Raw genomic sequence first — 16,464 nt, 5'->3', positions numbered from 1 at the left:
GGCCAAGCTCACACGAACGTATTTTCAGTCCGAGCACTGTCCATTTTAAGCTATTCTTGTACTAAGCTGGTTTTCCTCTGTGACCCTGGTCATAATCTTCAAGTTGATGAGTCTTATTTTTGTCATTAAAATGAAGTACCATCGGGGTCGTGCCCTGGATAAATGATCACTAAAAATTTTTAGCAGAGGATGCATACTTCATTTGTGTCAATTGAGGTTTATGTTCTAGGGGCACATCATCTTCGCTTGATCCCTTAACCTATGGTAATGGTGCTTGTTTTTATTTATTTATTTTTTTTAATTTACGCAGTATTCTCTCTTTGCAGTCTGCACATAATATAGAAATGGAGGCAATGCGTCTAAGTCTGAACAACCTGCACACTACACACCTTGAACTAAGTCAGTCGAACCTTCTAAAAGAGAAGGAGAATGCCTTGGTCCAGCTTCGTGATCAGCTGAATAACAAGTGGGCACAAGACCTAGCGATCCTTCAGAGCAAGAATCAGTTTGAAGTAGAGCATTTGCGTGAAGAGCATAGACGGGCTCTGGAGAGTTTACGAGAGCAGCTTTCAAAGGAAATCTCACAACAGCAGCAGGAACACTTGAAAGAGATTGAGCTTCTAAAGGAAAATCACGCAACAAAAAGTTTAGACTTGGAAGGAAGATACAAAAAAGAGCTCGAGTCTGTGCAGAAGATATGTCAGGAGCAGAAACTGGAATTTGAGAGAAAGTCAGAGGAACTTAGATTAATGGAAGAGGAAAGTTTAGTTAAGTTGTCAAACTTACAGGAACTACATATTCTGGAGAGAGAAGAAATGCAAAATTTGCATCTAGAGGAAAGGAAACAGTGGGAAATAAACCATGATGGACTTGCCCAACAGCTCAAAGTTTCTTTGGAGGCAAATGACCTGTGTAGAAAGGAGATGTTAAATCTGGAAGAACAAAATAATAAAGAGAGGACAGAATTGATAGAAACAAACTCTAAACATTTGGAAAAGATTGAACAGTTGCAGAAAGAACTTTTACAGCAAAATGAAGAACTTTCAAGACAAATTGAGTCTCTTTCCGAGGGACATGCAATGGAAGAATCGAAACTACGAGATCATAAAGATTTAGAAATCCTAGATCATGATCGTTGTATTGAAAAACAAGAGTGGGAAAGTCAAGAAAACAAACCTTTCCAGGAATTGGAACAACTAAAGAAGGAGCTGTCACAGGTGACCGAGCTACATTCACATCAGACGGCTCAGCTTCAGCAGAAACACTCCGATGAGATACTGCACTTACAGGATGGTCAGTCAAAGGAAATAAAGGGACTTCAGGATCTTCTTGCCCTGGAAAAACAAGAGTGGGGAAGGCAGCAAGAAGAGAATGCAAAGAAAATGTTGCAGCTTCAAATGCAATGTGAAAATCTGGAGAATACTTATCTCCAGGAGAAAAATGAGTGGGAGATGCAGACTGAACAGCAGTCAGAAATTCTGAAAAGATTGAATAAAGAAACTGTACAACTTCAGGATGAACATTCAAAAGCCATAAAGCAACTACAAGAGAAACTTGATAAGGAAATTGAAGAAATACAAGAACGTCATATCATGGAAAAGGAGGAGTTGGAGAAGCAGCGAGACCAACATTCTCAGGAATTGGATCTCCTGGTCAATCAGCATTCACAAGAGCTGAAACGTATCGGAGAGAAGCTATTGCAGAACTCCTTACAGAAACAAGAAGAACATTCCAAGCAATTAGAACAAATACAAGAAGAATGCGCAAAGCAACTACTGGAGTTACAACAGCAGCATCTTATCGAAATCCAGAAAATGAACGATCTTTATATGCAAGAGAATCCAGATTGGAAGGAACAAGCTAACCAGTATTTCCAGCAGATGCAAAGTAACCAACCTCTGCCGCAAACTGCTCCCCAAGAGTCATGTACACACCAAGAACTGCTTAAAAATGGTATTTGTCTGATCGAGGAAATTCATGCAAAGGAAAATATTGTATTGGAGCAATGCCAACAGCATAGCAAACAATTACACCACGCAAGAAATATGAATCCTGAAGAAGACCTCTCCGAGCTGATAGAGGAACACAATGTACAAGAGCTACAGGATCAACAAGTGAAGCAGATGGAGGCTAGTCAAGAGCTTCATGAACAACTGAGCGAGTCCAGTCACCAGCAACATAAGGGTAAAACATTAGATGCGACCAGAGCTCTGATCGCTGCACTTAGCATTTCTTACACACGATATACTCATAGCCTCGTGATGTGACACAGAATCCAGGGCCGTTACTATATAAGAGTGTCTCAGCTATTAACTCTGGATGGGTAATAAATATTGGTTCAGTATAGGTGATATACATGAAATCTCCATTAAATGGAATAGTGAAATGTGGCATCTACCGCTTTTTGCGGACTATAAGACGCACCTCAAATTTTGAGGAGGAAAATGGGATTTTTTTTTTTTGTGTCAAATGAGGTTCCTTCTTAGAGTCGAAATTTAGCTTTATGGAGGTGGGTGGTGGAGCTGGGTCACAGGAGGCAGGGTTGCCGTGGCAGGAGTGGGGCGATGCTGCAGGCCCTGGGTTGTCCTTTTGGTGGGCTTCATGAAAATGTCAGCGATGCAGGCAGGAGCGGAGTCCCCGCTCTAAGCATTGCTCTCCCGGTGGTGGGCTTCAGGAACATGGCCATCGGAGACGGCGCATGCACGGATTGTGATCTCTGCTGGTCATTGCTTCCAAGAATGAACAGTGCAACACATAGGCGATAGAAGGCAAACGCTGCTAAATTGTCAGTGAAAGGCCATTTCAAAAATTAATGTTCTAATTACATGCACTTAAGCAAAAAAAAAAAAAAAAAAATTGTCTCCAGTCAGACACCCCCTTTTGATGTGGATTTGTTCCATCCCTATCGCCCACCTCAGACTGTTAGTTAACATGAACATTTTTCCATCTGAAACCATCATTGGTTAACATTGGGGTGTGTATGTGTGGTGTTCCACACTGACAGCACACAGCCTTATAAACTTAGCAATGGCAAATGATTTGACTGTGTGAGAGTGAGTTCAGAAGAACTCCTTTATCCCGTATGGAAACCACACAGTCCCAGTGTTGGCTTATCTGCTAGCTCATATGGGCTATTTTTCATAAGGACCTCAATTCCATGTGAAAAAAAATAAAATTGCAGCATGTGCTCTTCTGGTCTGATTTATGGACCAAACGAGTGCATGTAAATGGCTGTGAGCTCCTGCACCCGTCTGCTATGCAGATGGGTACCGCTACTTACGCAAAATGCGGCTGCGACTGAACCAATAAGTTTAGTGACCCATCTGATCATAGCCTAAGGTGGAGGGTTTAGTGATACAGAAATAATGATCCGTGTAGTGCTAATTGCGTTGAATATTACTCTTTTATAGATGTGGGTTTCTCCAGTTAAAAAAAAAAAAAACACTTTTATTTTTCTTTCTTTTTATAATAGCCTTTGTACCTGAAGCTGACAATGAACAAGTCTATCAACAGCAGGAGAATGAAATTCTGGATGACTATGTTCATTATCCGGTATTAAAGTCAAGGTATTCTAGTCTTCCACGTTGTAGATGTTTTTGTTTCTTTTTCTAATATGTCAGTTTCTTTCAACAGACAAACACATTGCAGATTAATTATAGTGAGGTTAAAATTAACTCCAGTGAAGAAATCCAACTTCTATGGTCTCAGGTTAACAGGTCCAGAGCAAGTCGTCAAGAACTTAATGGTACCTATCACACTCCCGGCTTTCATCGCCTTCAGTTTCTTCCTTCCAACATGTACTGTATATTAAAATATATATCTGTATTTTATGGTTTTAGAGTTAAAGCAACAGCTCATTGCCCGTTCTACACAGTTGGAAGAAATTGAGAGGATGAGGAAAAACTTTGAGCAGGAACGTCTATCGTTGAAAGCTGAACATGAAAAGGAGATGGAAGAACTTCGGATTTACTTTGAGCAGAAGTCCAGCTCTGCAGAGGAGACCTACAGAGAAGAGCTGGAGATACTGCATCAGCGTCTTAGAGAAATGAATGACGACGAGAAGGTGGAAATGACTCCCCTGAACTGTTCTACTTTGACTTTAGAAGAGTCTTTTGAAAGTGAAAAGTTAGAGTTTCTGCAGCATTTGACAGACCAGCTAGAGGAACACAAGGTTAGTCTGTATTCCTACTCTTGACCTGGATGGTTGTGCTTTACTTTTGCACTCGTAAAGTTGTTTTTTTTCCTAATATACAGGAAGAACTTGCTTATTCACGACTTCACGTAGAAGAGAAGCACAGGCAGGAGCTAGAAAACCTACGTGCAGCCCTCAGCCTACAGTACAAGGAGGATGTGTTCAGTCTAAAGATGGACCTGTCTGAAAAGTATACATCTGAGATAGAGGCATTAAAGAAGAAGCACTCTCTGGATCTGGAGAAGCTGAGGGCTAGATTGTCTGAGGAGCACATCAGAGGTGACATGTGATTTGTCATTGTATGCTAGAAATATATAGACTTTTTCACAAGAGAAAAAATACTGCAGTATACAATCCATACAGAAAATACACCAATACATTTGTACTAGAGTTTTACCTTGCAGTGATCAGCAGAATCTCAAAAAGCTAATTCCGTTCCATTTTGCTGATGGGGATTTCCATGAAATTTTCTACAAACAGCTGACAGCTAGTTTAAAGCAATAATTTAATTGCCATCCTCCTACGCCAACTTTTTTCTGATACCCGGCCGGTCTCTGTTTACCTGGCCTTAGCAATGAAGTGACGGATTGATGCATAGACTGTGCAAGCAATCTTTGTCTGTAGTGGGAATGTGGTTTTACAACTGAGATCACTCTTGTGACCAGTGATTGGTCGTAGCCGTCAGTTTGAAGATGATAGGACAAAGCTCCATCTGAGTAATAAACCCATTGGGTAATTATGAAAATGTCGTCTCCAGAGCACTGAGGGATTGATAAATTTGAGTATTACTACTTTTCATTATTTTATACCATTAACAGCTGTTTGTTAAAAGTAACATGGAGCTGGAAAATCTCTGTTCAAGAATGGTATAGACCAAACCTGGGCAAACTGCGACCCGTGAGCTACACCTGACTTCTGGCTGTTCTGTCTAGCAAGCGGACCGAGACAGCCGAAGGGCTGAAAACAGTGGTCCTCAGACCTTCAGTGTGGGGGATCATTCTATATGTAGAGGGGGCTGTGTGGGGATCATATTGTATAGGTGGGGGCCATGTATTGGATCTTGCTGTGTGTGTGGGCTCATACTATATATAGAGTTGTCTGTGGGCTTATACTTTGTATATAGGGGGGCACTGTTTTCATACTCTATAGGGGGGGCTGTGTTGGATCGTACTCTATTGAGGAAGGGCACTGTATGGGGGGGGGCCTCATACTGTATAGAACAGTGGTCGGGAACCTTTTTTTTTTTCTGACTAGTCATTTGAATATTTTTACTGTCATTCAGGGGCTGCACAAAATTAAATGATCCTGAATATGCCCAGGGGCCAATAAAAAATGTTATCTTTGGTCCCATGGCCCTCAGGCTGGAGGTTCCCCACCTCTGGTATAGAGATTAGAGGGGGGGCTGTGAGGATCTTCATACAGTTGTGGGGAGGGCTGTGAGGAACATCATACTGTCTGTGGGGGAACTGTATGAGCCATTGTACTGAGGGGGGCTGTGAGGAACATCAGGGAGTGTGTGTGGTGGGAGGGCTGCTGGGGCCATCATACCGTGTGTGTGGTGGGAGGGCTGCTGGGGCCATCATACCACGTGTGTGTGGTGGGAGGGCTGCTGGGGCCATCATACCGCGTGTGTGTTTGTGTGTGGTGGGAGGGCTGCTGGGGCCATCATACCGCGTGTGTGTTTGTGTGTGGTGGGAGGGCTGCTGGGGCCATCATACCGCGTGTGTGTTTGTGTGTGGTGGGAGGGCTGCTGGGGCCATCATACCGCGCGCGTGTGTGTGGTGGGAGGGCTGCTGGGGCCATCATACCGCGCGCGCGCGCGCGCGTGTGTGTGGTGGGAGGGCTGCTGGGGCCATCATACCGCGCGCGCGTGTGTGTGTGGTGGGAGGGCTGCTGGGGCCATCATACCGCGTGCGCGTGGTGGGTGGGCTGCTGGGGCCATCATACACCGCGCGTGCGGTGGGTGGGCTGCTGGGGCCATCATACCGCGTGCGCGTGGTGGGTGGGCTGCTGGGGCCATCATACACCGCGCGTGCGGTGGGTGGGCTGCTGGGGCCATCATACACCGCGCGTGCGGTGGGTGGGCTGCTGGGGCCATCATACCGCGCGTGCGGTGGGTGGGCTGCTGGGGCCATCATACCGCGTGCGCGTGGTGGGTGGGCTGCTGGGGCCATCATACCGCGCGCGTGTGGTGGGTGGGCTGCTGGGGCCATCATACCGCGCGCGTGTGGTGGGAGGGCTGCTGGGGCCATCATACCGCGTGCGCGTGGTGGGAGGGCTGCTGGGGCCATCATACCGTGCGTGCGTGCGTGTGTGTGTGGTGGGAGGGCTGCTGGGGCCATCATACCGTGCGTGCGTGCGTGTGTGTGTGGTGGGAGGGCTGCTGGGGCCATCATACCGCGTGTGGGGTGGGAGGGCTGCTGGGGCCATCATACCGTGTGTGTGTGGGGTGGGAGGGCTGCTGGGGCCATCATACCGTGTGTGTTGGGTGGGAGGGCTGCTGGGGCCATCATACCGTGTGTGTGTGTGTGGGTGTGGGTGTGTGGGTGGGGTGGGAGGGCTGCTGGGGCCATCATACCGTGTGTGTGTGTGGGTGGGGTGGGAGGGCTGCTGGGGCCATCATACCGTGTGTGTGTGTGGGGTAGGAGGGCTGCTGGGGCCATCATACCGTGTGTGTGGGGTAGGAGGGCTGCTGGGGCCATCATACCGCGTGTGCGTGGTGGGAGGGCTGCTGGGGCCATCATACCGCGTGTGTGTGCGCGCGTGCGTGGTGGGAGGGCTGCTGGGGCCATCATACCGCGTGTGTGTGTGCGCGTGCGTGGTGGGAGGGCTGCTGGGGCCATCATACCGTGTGTGTGTGCGTGGTGGGAGGGCTGCTGGGGCCATCATACCGTGTGTGTGCGTGCGTGTGCGCGCGGTGGGAGGGCTGCCGGGGCCATCATACCGCGTGCGCGGCGGGAGGGCCACAGGTAATAATAATATAATATAATATTATATTATGCCATTTATTCCATGGCGATCTACATGTGAAAAGGGGTATACATAGCAAATACACTTACAATAATCTTGAACAAAAGGAGTCAACGACTGGTACAGAAGGAGAGCGGACCCTGCCCGCGAGGGCTCACAATCTACAAGGGATGGGTGAGGATGCAGAAAAAAAAAAAAAACACACACGCACTTGATACTGGTCGTACAGCGGTAAGGCAGAACGAGGGTTACTGCAGGATGTAGGCTTGTCAGAAGAGGTAGGTCTTCAGGTTCCTTTTGAAGGTTTCCACGGTAGGCTAGCGTTTGATATGTCGGGGTAGGGGGTATACACGGTAGAAATCTCTTATGCGATTGTGGCAAGAGAAGATAAGAGCGGAGTAGAGAAGGAGATCTTGTGAGGATCGGAGGTTGCGTGCAGGTATGTACCGGGAGACCTGGTCACAGATGTATGGAGGAGACAGGTTGTGGATGGCTTTGTATGCCATGGTTAGGGTTTTGAACTGGAGTATCTGGGTAATGGGGACCCAGTGAAGGGATTGACAGAGAGGAGAGGCCGGGGAATAGTGGAGGGACAGATGGATTAATCGGGCAGCAGTGTTTAGGATAGAGGGGTGCGAGCGTGTTAGTGGGAGGCCACAGAGAAGGAGGTTGCAGTAGTCGAGGCGGGAGATGAGGGCGTGCACTAGTGTTTTTGCAGAGTCTTTGCTGAGGATTGTGCGGTTCCTGGAGATATTTCTGAGTTGGAGTCGGCAGGAAGTGGAAAGGGCTTGGATATGTGGTCTTGAAGGAGAGATCAGAGTCCAGGGTTACACCAAGGCAGCGAGCTTGTGTTACTGGATAGAGTGGGCGTCATTAACTTTGATGGATAGGTCAGATGGAGGGGTTGAATGAGATGGCAGAAAGATGATGAATTCTGTTTTGTCCTTGTTAAGCTTTAGAAATCTGGCAGAGAAGAAGGATGAAATAGCGGACAGACATTGTGGGATTCTAGTTAGTAAGGAGGAGAGATCGGGTCTATAGAGGTAGATCTGTGTGTCATCAGCATAGAGGTGATACTGAAAGCCATGGGACTCTATGAGCTGTCCCAGACCGAAGGTGTAGATGGAGAAGAGCAGGGGTCCTAGAACTGAACCTTGGGGGACACCGACAGATAGGCGGCGAGATGAGGAGGTGGTGTGTGAGTGGGAGACGCTGAATGTCCGGTCTGTTAGGTATGAGGAGATCCAGGATAGGGCCAAGTCTGTGATGATGAGAGTTTGTAGTAAGAGGGAATGAATGGTCCACTGTGTCGAAGGCAGATGACAGGTCTAGGAGGAGGAGGACAGAGTAGTGTCGCTTGGATTTGGCAGTTAGTAGATTGTTGGTGACTTTAGTCAGGGCAGTTTCAGTGGAGTGGTGCTGTCGGAAGCCTAATTGTAAGCGGTCGAAGAAGGAGGAGAGGTGGGGGGGCCATCATACCGCATGTGTGGTGGGAGGGCTACGGGGGCCATATTGAGCAGAATTATTTCTAACTATTTGTTCGGCCATCCACAATAGTCACGGTCTTGTGTGGCCTCTTGAGAAAATTAATTGCCCACCCCTGGTATGGACAGATTAGTTCTCATGGAAATAACGGGTTGGACTGTGCAAATCATTAGTGCTCTAAACAATGAGTAGTATACACTGCAGAATGGTTGCATTGTGTTCTAAAGCTGTGTTAGGCTTGTTTGACCTCAGTAAGGCAAGAGATGGCGTTAATGACTTCAGTAGGACCTAGTGGTGCTGATGTGTCTATTGTATTTTGTCTTGTAGAGATAACAAGGGTGCAACTTCAGAACACCCATGAAGCTATGAAGCATGGCGAAAACATTAAAAAAGCACAGGTTCCGGGCCACAACGATCAGACCTTAGGTGCAGAATGGCCCAGCGATGGAGGTGGGAAGAATTCAGAGTCGTCATCTAGTGATCATGCTCTCTCGAAGCCACTAGAGAAGGCAAGTTTGGGCACCTTCTTCTATCCAAATGTATTTTTTATGTGATTTTATTTTCAGAATTACTGTTTAAAATAGTAAAAGAACTTTACAATTTCCGCCCCCCCCGAGTTTATTACTTTTACACACAAACTCAGAGGAGCACATAGGGCTCAGTTACACTTGCTGTTTTTGGATCCATATTTATTTTTAGTTTGTTGAAAAATCATTTCCAATACATTTAAATAGTTAACTTGACATTTTCTATATATCCTTCCTGTTTTTCTTTTCTTTCTCTTCTCCTTGGTAACGTGTGTTTGCTCGTACTTTGTCGAAGGTAAAAGATGCCAGATTATTGGTAACTTTCATTTGTCTGTAGTGAGCTCTCCTTTAACCCTAGAACGCATACCTGGGGCCTCGCAGGCCCGCCCTGTCAATTGTTTTCTATTTTCTGCAAGATTACTTTAGTTAGAATTTTGAAACTCTAGGTATTCCTCAGGTATATAGTTGTTTGTCATTTTTGTTTGAGTTATTCCATGTTATTTGCACACGGGCCTAAAAGGCCCCAGGTATGTGAAAAAGTAGATTTTTATGGTCATGCGTTCTAGGGTTAAACAGCTACTTCTATTGATAAAGGGTCGTTTCTATCTCAGATGTGTGATGAGTGATAGAATGGAGTCCCACCTTTTGGAACCTAAATCTATTTTGAAAACGTGTAGCAACTCCCAGGGGAGTGTATAGATTTGCACATGCACCACCACCTCTCCATAGTAGTGTTAGATATGAGGCCACCACATCCATTTCAAGAATGGGACCCTATCTATCAATCATTTTATACCATATCTTACGCAAATGCCATAAATGTGACTCAGAGGTTTCCCACTATTAGGACAACATCTTCACAATCTGAATGTTTGCCTTTGTTAAAAATAAAAACACTTATACTCCCATCCGGTGCTGGCGTGCTTCCAGCAGTGTCAGCACTCTTGTTACTGTGGCTCTACTTGAGGTTATGTCGTAAGAGCCCTGCGACCCATTCAGCGCTGGCTTCATTGTCCCTGGTTTTGGACGTATTGAACATCATCAAGAAGTCAGGACTGCGGCTGCTCTGTCACCTTTTGTTGATGTTCAATACATTCGATGGCGCGGGCAGTGAAGATGGCGCTGATTTGGGCACAAGTCTTGCACAAAGTAACAACCTCGCGTAAGCCCTTACACCGCTGGAACGGTGCCGGCATTGGAGGTGAGTATAAGTGTTTTTTGTTTTATTTTAATGGAGGCAAACATTGAGATTGAGAAGATGTTGTCCTAGTCATGGACAACCCTTTTAAGAATACTTCTTTAAATTAACCAGTATTTTTATTATGCGTTGCTTAAGTAGCGTTGTCTTATTCTGCAGCTCTTTAAATACATCTATCATTTCTATGCCCAATAGGGCTCCAATTCTAAATTCCCTAACAATATGTCTGTGTGGGTTTCCTCCAAACACAGAGTAATTGCAAAATAAAATGCAAACTGCCTAGTTCTCTAATATTCTTTATTATATTGACTGTCACTTTGCTACGACCTCGGTTTGTGCACTAGTTCCATGACAACATCTTCCTTGTCCTCGGTCTTTTCACTCATTCCTCCACAAGCTCACATTTCGTTGCTGCTTAGTGCTGAGAATGGTAATGTAGTGCAGTATTTTTACTTATGGCCCTGGGTATTGTAAATCTTTGCAAAATTACAAGTGAAAGTCCTAATATTGTTTCTACTCTGTAGCCTATATCTCAATAATACCAGCTGATCTCCTTAGGGCATCCATATTTCAACTTGTTCCTTGTTTATTTCCCTTTTATTTTAAGCAGAGCATTATGTGCCAAATGGATTTAGAGTCCGGATCAAAATCTGATGATGAAAAACAAGCGCAAGATGATGGCGAAGTAAAAAAGTCCCAGCTAGAGGTATTTCAGGCTCAGCATGCCAAGGAGCTGGTGTATGTCAGAGAAAAGATGGCAAATGACTTGGAGGAAATTACCAAAAGATTGAAAGAGGAGAAAGAACGTGCACTGAAAGAAGCGGAGGAAAGGTGAGCTGAGTGCAGAACGTACGTGTTCATTGCTGTTAATTAGGCAATGTGCACTTTTATGGCACCCCTGCTGATCAGCCTGTTCCCAGCGATGGCCGGAAGGACTCGTTGCCGGATGCACAGCATCGGCAACGGTATAATGGCCACAGCTCGGCACTGCACATCTTCCCCCTGTTTGATCCAATAGGGGATGGATGTACAGTACACGGCCATTGCCACTATACCATTGACTAAGCTGTGCTGTACGGCTCCACAGCTGAGCACTTCCAACCGGCACCAGAAACAGCTAATCAGTGGTGATGCCACGTGTCGCACCTCCACCGGTTAGATATTGATGACACAACTGAAAGATAGGCCATCATTGTAAAGGTCCCCTTTAATGTGGCTACATACGCACAAACTAGAACCTTTCACTGTATTAAAATTGAATTCCTTTTTGTGTATTTTAATAGTTTTTTTTTTTATTTTTTACTAGATGTTAACCACTTTTGAAGCTTGTTGCATTATTGTAGGAAACCTTTCTAAATGATTCATCATTGTCCTCTTCTAGGCTTGCACAAGTACACATGGAAAATGCCAAGCTACAGAAAGCTCTCCTGAGAGAGACGCTAATAAAGTCGGCATCTGTGGAATACCAGGAGGTTGGTAATGATGATCCTAACTTGCAGTCAGAGAGTCTTATCTCTGGTGTTCCTGAGGAGAAGCGTGATCTAGAATCTGGTGATAAAGACTTGACCTTAAAAGCTCCAGATGTGGAGAACACGGCTGTCCTGTCAGAACTGGGCTCTATTGATGATCTAAACGCTGGCCTTCCAGAGCTGCAGAGCCATAAAGAACCATACATTCAGTTAGCGGAGCTGCTGGAAAAGCACCAAGAAGAGCTCCATGCTCGTGTCCTAGACCACGAAGCTCACATACAAAGCCTGGAAGCTTCACATCTGGTAAAGCTGGACAGCTTGGAGTCGTCATACCTGTCGGAGATACAGAAGATCAGAGATGAACATGCACTTGCTGTGGAGGAGCTGGAGCAATGCTTGCTTAATAGACTACAAGAGAAGGAGAAAGAGGCTCAAGATCAGTTGGAGAAGTCCAGGGTGCAGTGGTTACAGCAACAGGAGCTGGAACTGGAGCGTCTACGCCAGGAGATGGCATCTATACAGTTGGCAAAATTCCAAGAGATGTCGAAAGAGTTACAAGTTGCCCACAAGGTGAGGAGAAACTTCCATTATGACCTTCCTACACATTGGTGTACTACAAATTCTTATCTACCAAATGCTAGAATTGAAGTGTGCAATGTACGTGACGCAGGAAGTAAAGCGTATTTTACATTTTATTCCCTTTATATTGTACATTGCATCCATGGTGTCTTAAGATAGTAGGGTGAGTTACCTCAGTTTGCTTTCATCTTAACCTTGAAGTGTTTTGTTACAGTTCTTTTTGTGTTAGTGATTCAGGAGTTTTGTTTCATGGCAATTAAAAACCAGCTCCAGCATTTCTCCTTTTGTTACGGGCCGGACCCCGCACCTGCCAGGTGTCTGCACCCTCCCAAAGCGTCTTGTTGCTAGGATAGAATTTCACAGCTCATTAGGTCTAAGCTGTGGCTCACACCTACTTGTTCTAAGCCCAAGATGGCAGATTATAATAGGGAGAGGATGGTTAACCCTATTAACCCTTTAGTGCTGTCTGCGTGCCAGCTCCCAATGGTGCCGCTGCATGCTTTACCTGTCCTGCTACTTTTATTGTATTATCCCTTTACATACTGCGTTCAATGGCGTCCACTGCTTCTAGGCGGTTAGATAAGGATAGAAGCCTTCCTCGGTCCATGATCTCAGGGTGCCTATGGGTCGTAGTGACAGGTGAAAGCCTAAGGCTGCGTGCCCACTATGCGTTTTTCAAGCGTTTTTGCTGCCGAATTTCTGCAGCGAAAACGCTTGGTAATCCGTGCCCCATGGTCCCCAATGATAATCCGCATGTGCTCTGCACATGCTGCGGCAATTTCCGCTGCGGATTATCATTGCGGAAAAATACGCAGCATGTGCATTAATTTTGCGGACACGCAGCGCAATTGCCACCATTGACTTGCATTGAAACTCTTCATATCCGCATCACTACATGTGCACACGCGGATATGAAGCAATTCAATGTGCGGATGGTACCCGGGTCTGGAGAAGAGGAGACTCTCATCCAGACCTGGGTACCATAGTACCTGTTAAAATTTTTTTTTTTTTTTTTTTTTTTTTTAAATAAAAAATATACATTATACTTACCTTCCGATGGCCTCCGGTCTCCATAGCGATGCTTGCGGTGTGTTGGGTGTCTCGCGGTGGTGTGAGGACCTGACATGATGTCATTGAGTCATGTGACAGGTAACGCAACCCCTGACGTCAGCGGTCGAGTGACCTGTCACATGACTCAATGACGTCATCGCAGGTCCTTCACACCACCGCGAGACACCGGGGAGACCGGACGGAGCGGAGAAGGAGACCGCGGGCCATCAGAAGGTAAGTGTAATCTTTATTCTTTACCATTTTTTTTTTAAACTATTACTTGGTCACACTATATAAATCCATGCCGGTTGCATGGATTTATATAGTGTGACCAAGTTGTCAAGCACTTTCCAAGTGATGCTAAAAGCGCTTGATAACCCGCATGCAGATTGCATGCAAAAACGCTTGACAAACGCTTCTACCTGGCGGTAAAAACGTATGTAAAATCCGCATGCGTTTTTCCTGCCAGGGAGAAGCGGAAAAAATATGCAGCATTTCTGCATCGTGGGCACTTAGCCTAACAAAGGCCTGCCAAGGTTTATGCCTTTTACTTTATCATAAAGACACGCTTAATCCCATAACAACCTATGACGTATATTATTGTCTAAGGGCTGAATGAAGCCAGTTCAGAAGCCAAACCTGTAAGGCTATGTTCACACACGACGTGTTTTGCTGCGTATTTTGCAGCAAATTTTCAGCTGCGTCCAGCAGTACCAGCAAAGTCTATGAGAAACCAGAATTCTCTGTTCACACATGTTGCTTTTTGTTTGCTGCGTATTTTCTGCCTTGCTTGTGTAATGGGTGGTGAAAAAAACGCTGCAAAAACTGCACCTGCTTTTTTGCAGCGTTTTTGATGGCAAAATAGAATGGGATTCTTTTTTTTTTTTTTTTTTCACTGAACTTTATGTACATGCCTAAATAGAGATAGGACAGTGAAAAAAAATCGCTGCAAAAACACACAAAAAAAACCAGGGAAGCCTGCATTTTTGACACAGCTGTTTTCCTGCCAGAGAAAAGTTGTCAGCAGATTTAGCTACAGAAAAAAACCACGTGTTTGAACATAGCCTAACAGTTTAACCGCTTCCCGACCGCCCACTGTACATAAACATCGGCGCTGCCTGGGCTCTGTGCAGCGCCGACGTTTATGAACAGTCGGCGGTCCCGCATCCCTCAGGACCCTCAGGGTCCTGCAAGTGCTGCGGTTGCGGTTCAGAGCGACAGCTCTGACAGGGGACATCATCGGGACCTGATTGGATCAGATCCCAATGATGTTTAACCCTTTGCTATCTTCTATATGCCGCGATCTATAGTGATCGCGGCATATAGAAGATACTGAGAGGAGAGGGGGTCGTCCACTTACCTCTCCGACGGCCCCCTGATGTTTTCCAGGACCTGCCGTTGTTATGGCAGCTGGAGGTCACATGACCGCCTCCGGATCTGCCATATATGGTGTCCTGCTAGGCTCAGCCTGCAGCTGAAGTCTAGTAGGAGACAGACAGTGTGACACTATCAGCAAAGTTCTCATGCAATGCAATACATGTCTATTGCATTGCATGAGAACAGTGATTAGAAAAATAAAAATTAATGTCCCATACAGGACTAAGTAAAAATGTAAAAAAAAAAGTCTAAAAAAATGTTTACAAACTGTTAAAAAACAAATAAAAAATCACAAAATAAATAAATAAAATATTAAACCCGTATATTTATGCAAAAACAAAAAAAGTACACATTTGGTATTGCCGCGTCCGAAACAACCCGATCTATAAAACTGTCACACTAATTAACTCCTTCTGTGCACACCGTAATAAAAATAAAAAACGGAGCAAAAAACTATGCTTTTTCCTCATATCGCCAAACAAAAAAGTGGAAAAAAATGCGATCAAAAAGCAAAATGGAAATAAAAATGGTACCGCTGAAAACGTCATCTTGTTCCGCAAAAAAAATGCCGCCATACATCAGCCGAAAAATAAAAAATAAAGCGATGCCAAAAAACTATATTTTTTCTATAAAATTGTTTTATTGTGTAAAAGCGCCAAAGCATAAAAAAATATACAGTAAGTGTAGTATCGCTGTAAACGTACTGACCCGAAGAATAATGCTGCCTTATCACTTTTACCACACGCAGAACGGCATTAAAAAAAAAAACTCAAACAATTCCTGAATTGTTGTTTTTTGTTAATTTTACCTCCAAAAAAACGGAATAGAAAGCGATCAAAAAATGTCACGTACCCAAAAATGGTGCCAATAAAAATGTCAACTCATCCCACAAAAAACAAGCCGTCACACGACTGTCGGCCAAAATATGGAAAAATGATAGCTCTCAAAATATGGCGATGCAAAAACTAGATTTTGCAAAAAAAAAGCGTCTTAGTGTTTGACAGCTGTCAGTCTTAAAAACCCGATATAAATCTGGTATCTCTGTAATCGCACCGACCCGATGAATAAAGTAATCTCATCACTTATACCGCATGAGGAACGGCGTAAAAAATAAATAAAACCAATTCTTCACCTGCTACTGATTTGTTTATTATGTCTCCCAAAGATCGCAGTAAGGCTCTGCTCACATTTATCCTGCGCTCTGCGCTGAGCACTTACACCAGAGTTTCCGTGTAAATCTCTGAAATACGTGATTCAGACGGAACCCATGACGGAAGATTCCCTGTAATGAGGCAGAGATAGGCCACTGTGGATGCTTTCTGGCCTGTGATCCCATGGTGTCATTTGTTTTAGGAGTGCATAAAAGTGCGGTTGAGCACAGTTTTGTGCACTTCTGAAAAAACGGACACCGCTAAACAGAGGCCAGACAGAGTCCAGAGTAACTCTGCTGCCTCATTACAGTGAATGGATCCCGCAGGGGTTTGATCTGAATTACATCACTTGGAAATTTAGATGGAAACCCTGATGTAAGTGCTCAGCCTAGAGCACCGGATAAATGTTATGTAAAATGTTCCCAATAAAAGCTTCAACTCAGTCCTCAAAAAAAGCTAGTCCCCA

The 16,464-nt window shown here is 45.0% G+C and overlaps 1 protein-coding gene across 5 annotated transcripts in view; it reads left to right on the top strand.

The window, feature by feature from the left end:
- Window positions 1-16,464, top strand: part of PCNT (pericentrin) — a 105,337-nt gene that overhangs the window by 18,401 nt on the left and 70,472 nt on the right. For all 5 annotated transcript variants that reach the window (XM_073646761.1, XM_073646758.1, XM_073646757.1 and 2 more), the window contains 8 exons: window positions 327-2,184; window positions 3,473-3,552; window positions 3,634-3,745; window positions 3,840-4,171; window positions 4,255-4,471; window positions 8,975-9,156; window positions 10,983-11,203; window positions 11,754-12,411. In XM_073646761.1, coding sequence (XP_073502862.1) covers window positions 327-2,184; window positions 3,473-3,552; window positions 3,634-3,745; window positions 3,840-4,171; window positions 4,255-4,471; window positions 8,975-9,156; window positions 10,983-11,203; window positions 11,754-12,411 — 3,660 coding nt within the window. The remainder of the gene's footprint in view (window positions 1-326; window positions 2,185-3,472; window positions 3,553-3,633; window positions 3,746-3,839; window positions 4,172-4,254; window positions 4,472-8,974; window positions 9,157-10,982; window positions 11,204-11,753; window positions 12,412-16,464) is intronic.

Source organism: Phyllobates terribilis, unplaced genomic scaffold (genome assembly GCF_046119375.1).
Source record: "Phyllobates terribilis strain yellow unplaced genomic scaffold, ASM4611937v1 Scaffold_9__5_contigs__length_417890890, whole genome shotgun sequence".
Lineage (NCBI taxonomy): Eukaryota > Metazoa > Chordata > Amphibia > Anura > Dendrobatidae > Phyllobates > Phyllobates terribilis.
The sequence above is the reverse complement of the archived record's forward strand: the minus strand, read 5'-3'. Positions and strand labels throughout refer to the sequence as shown.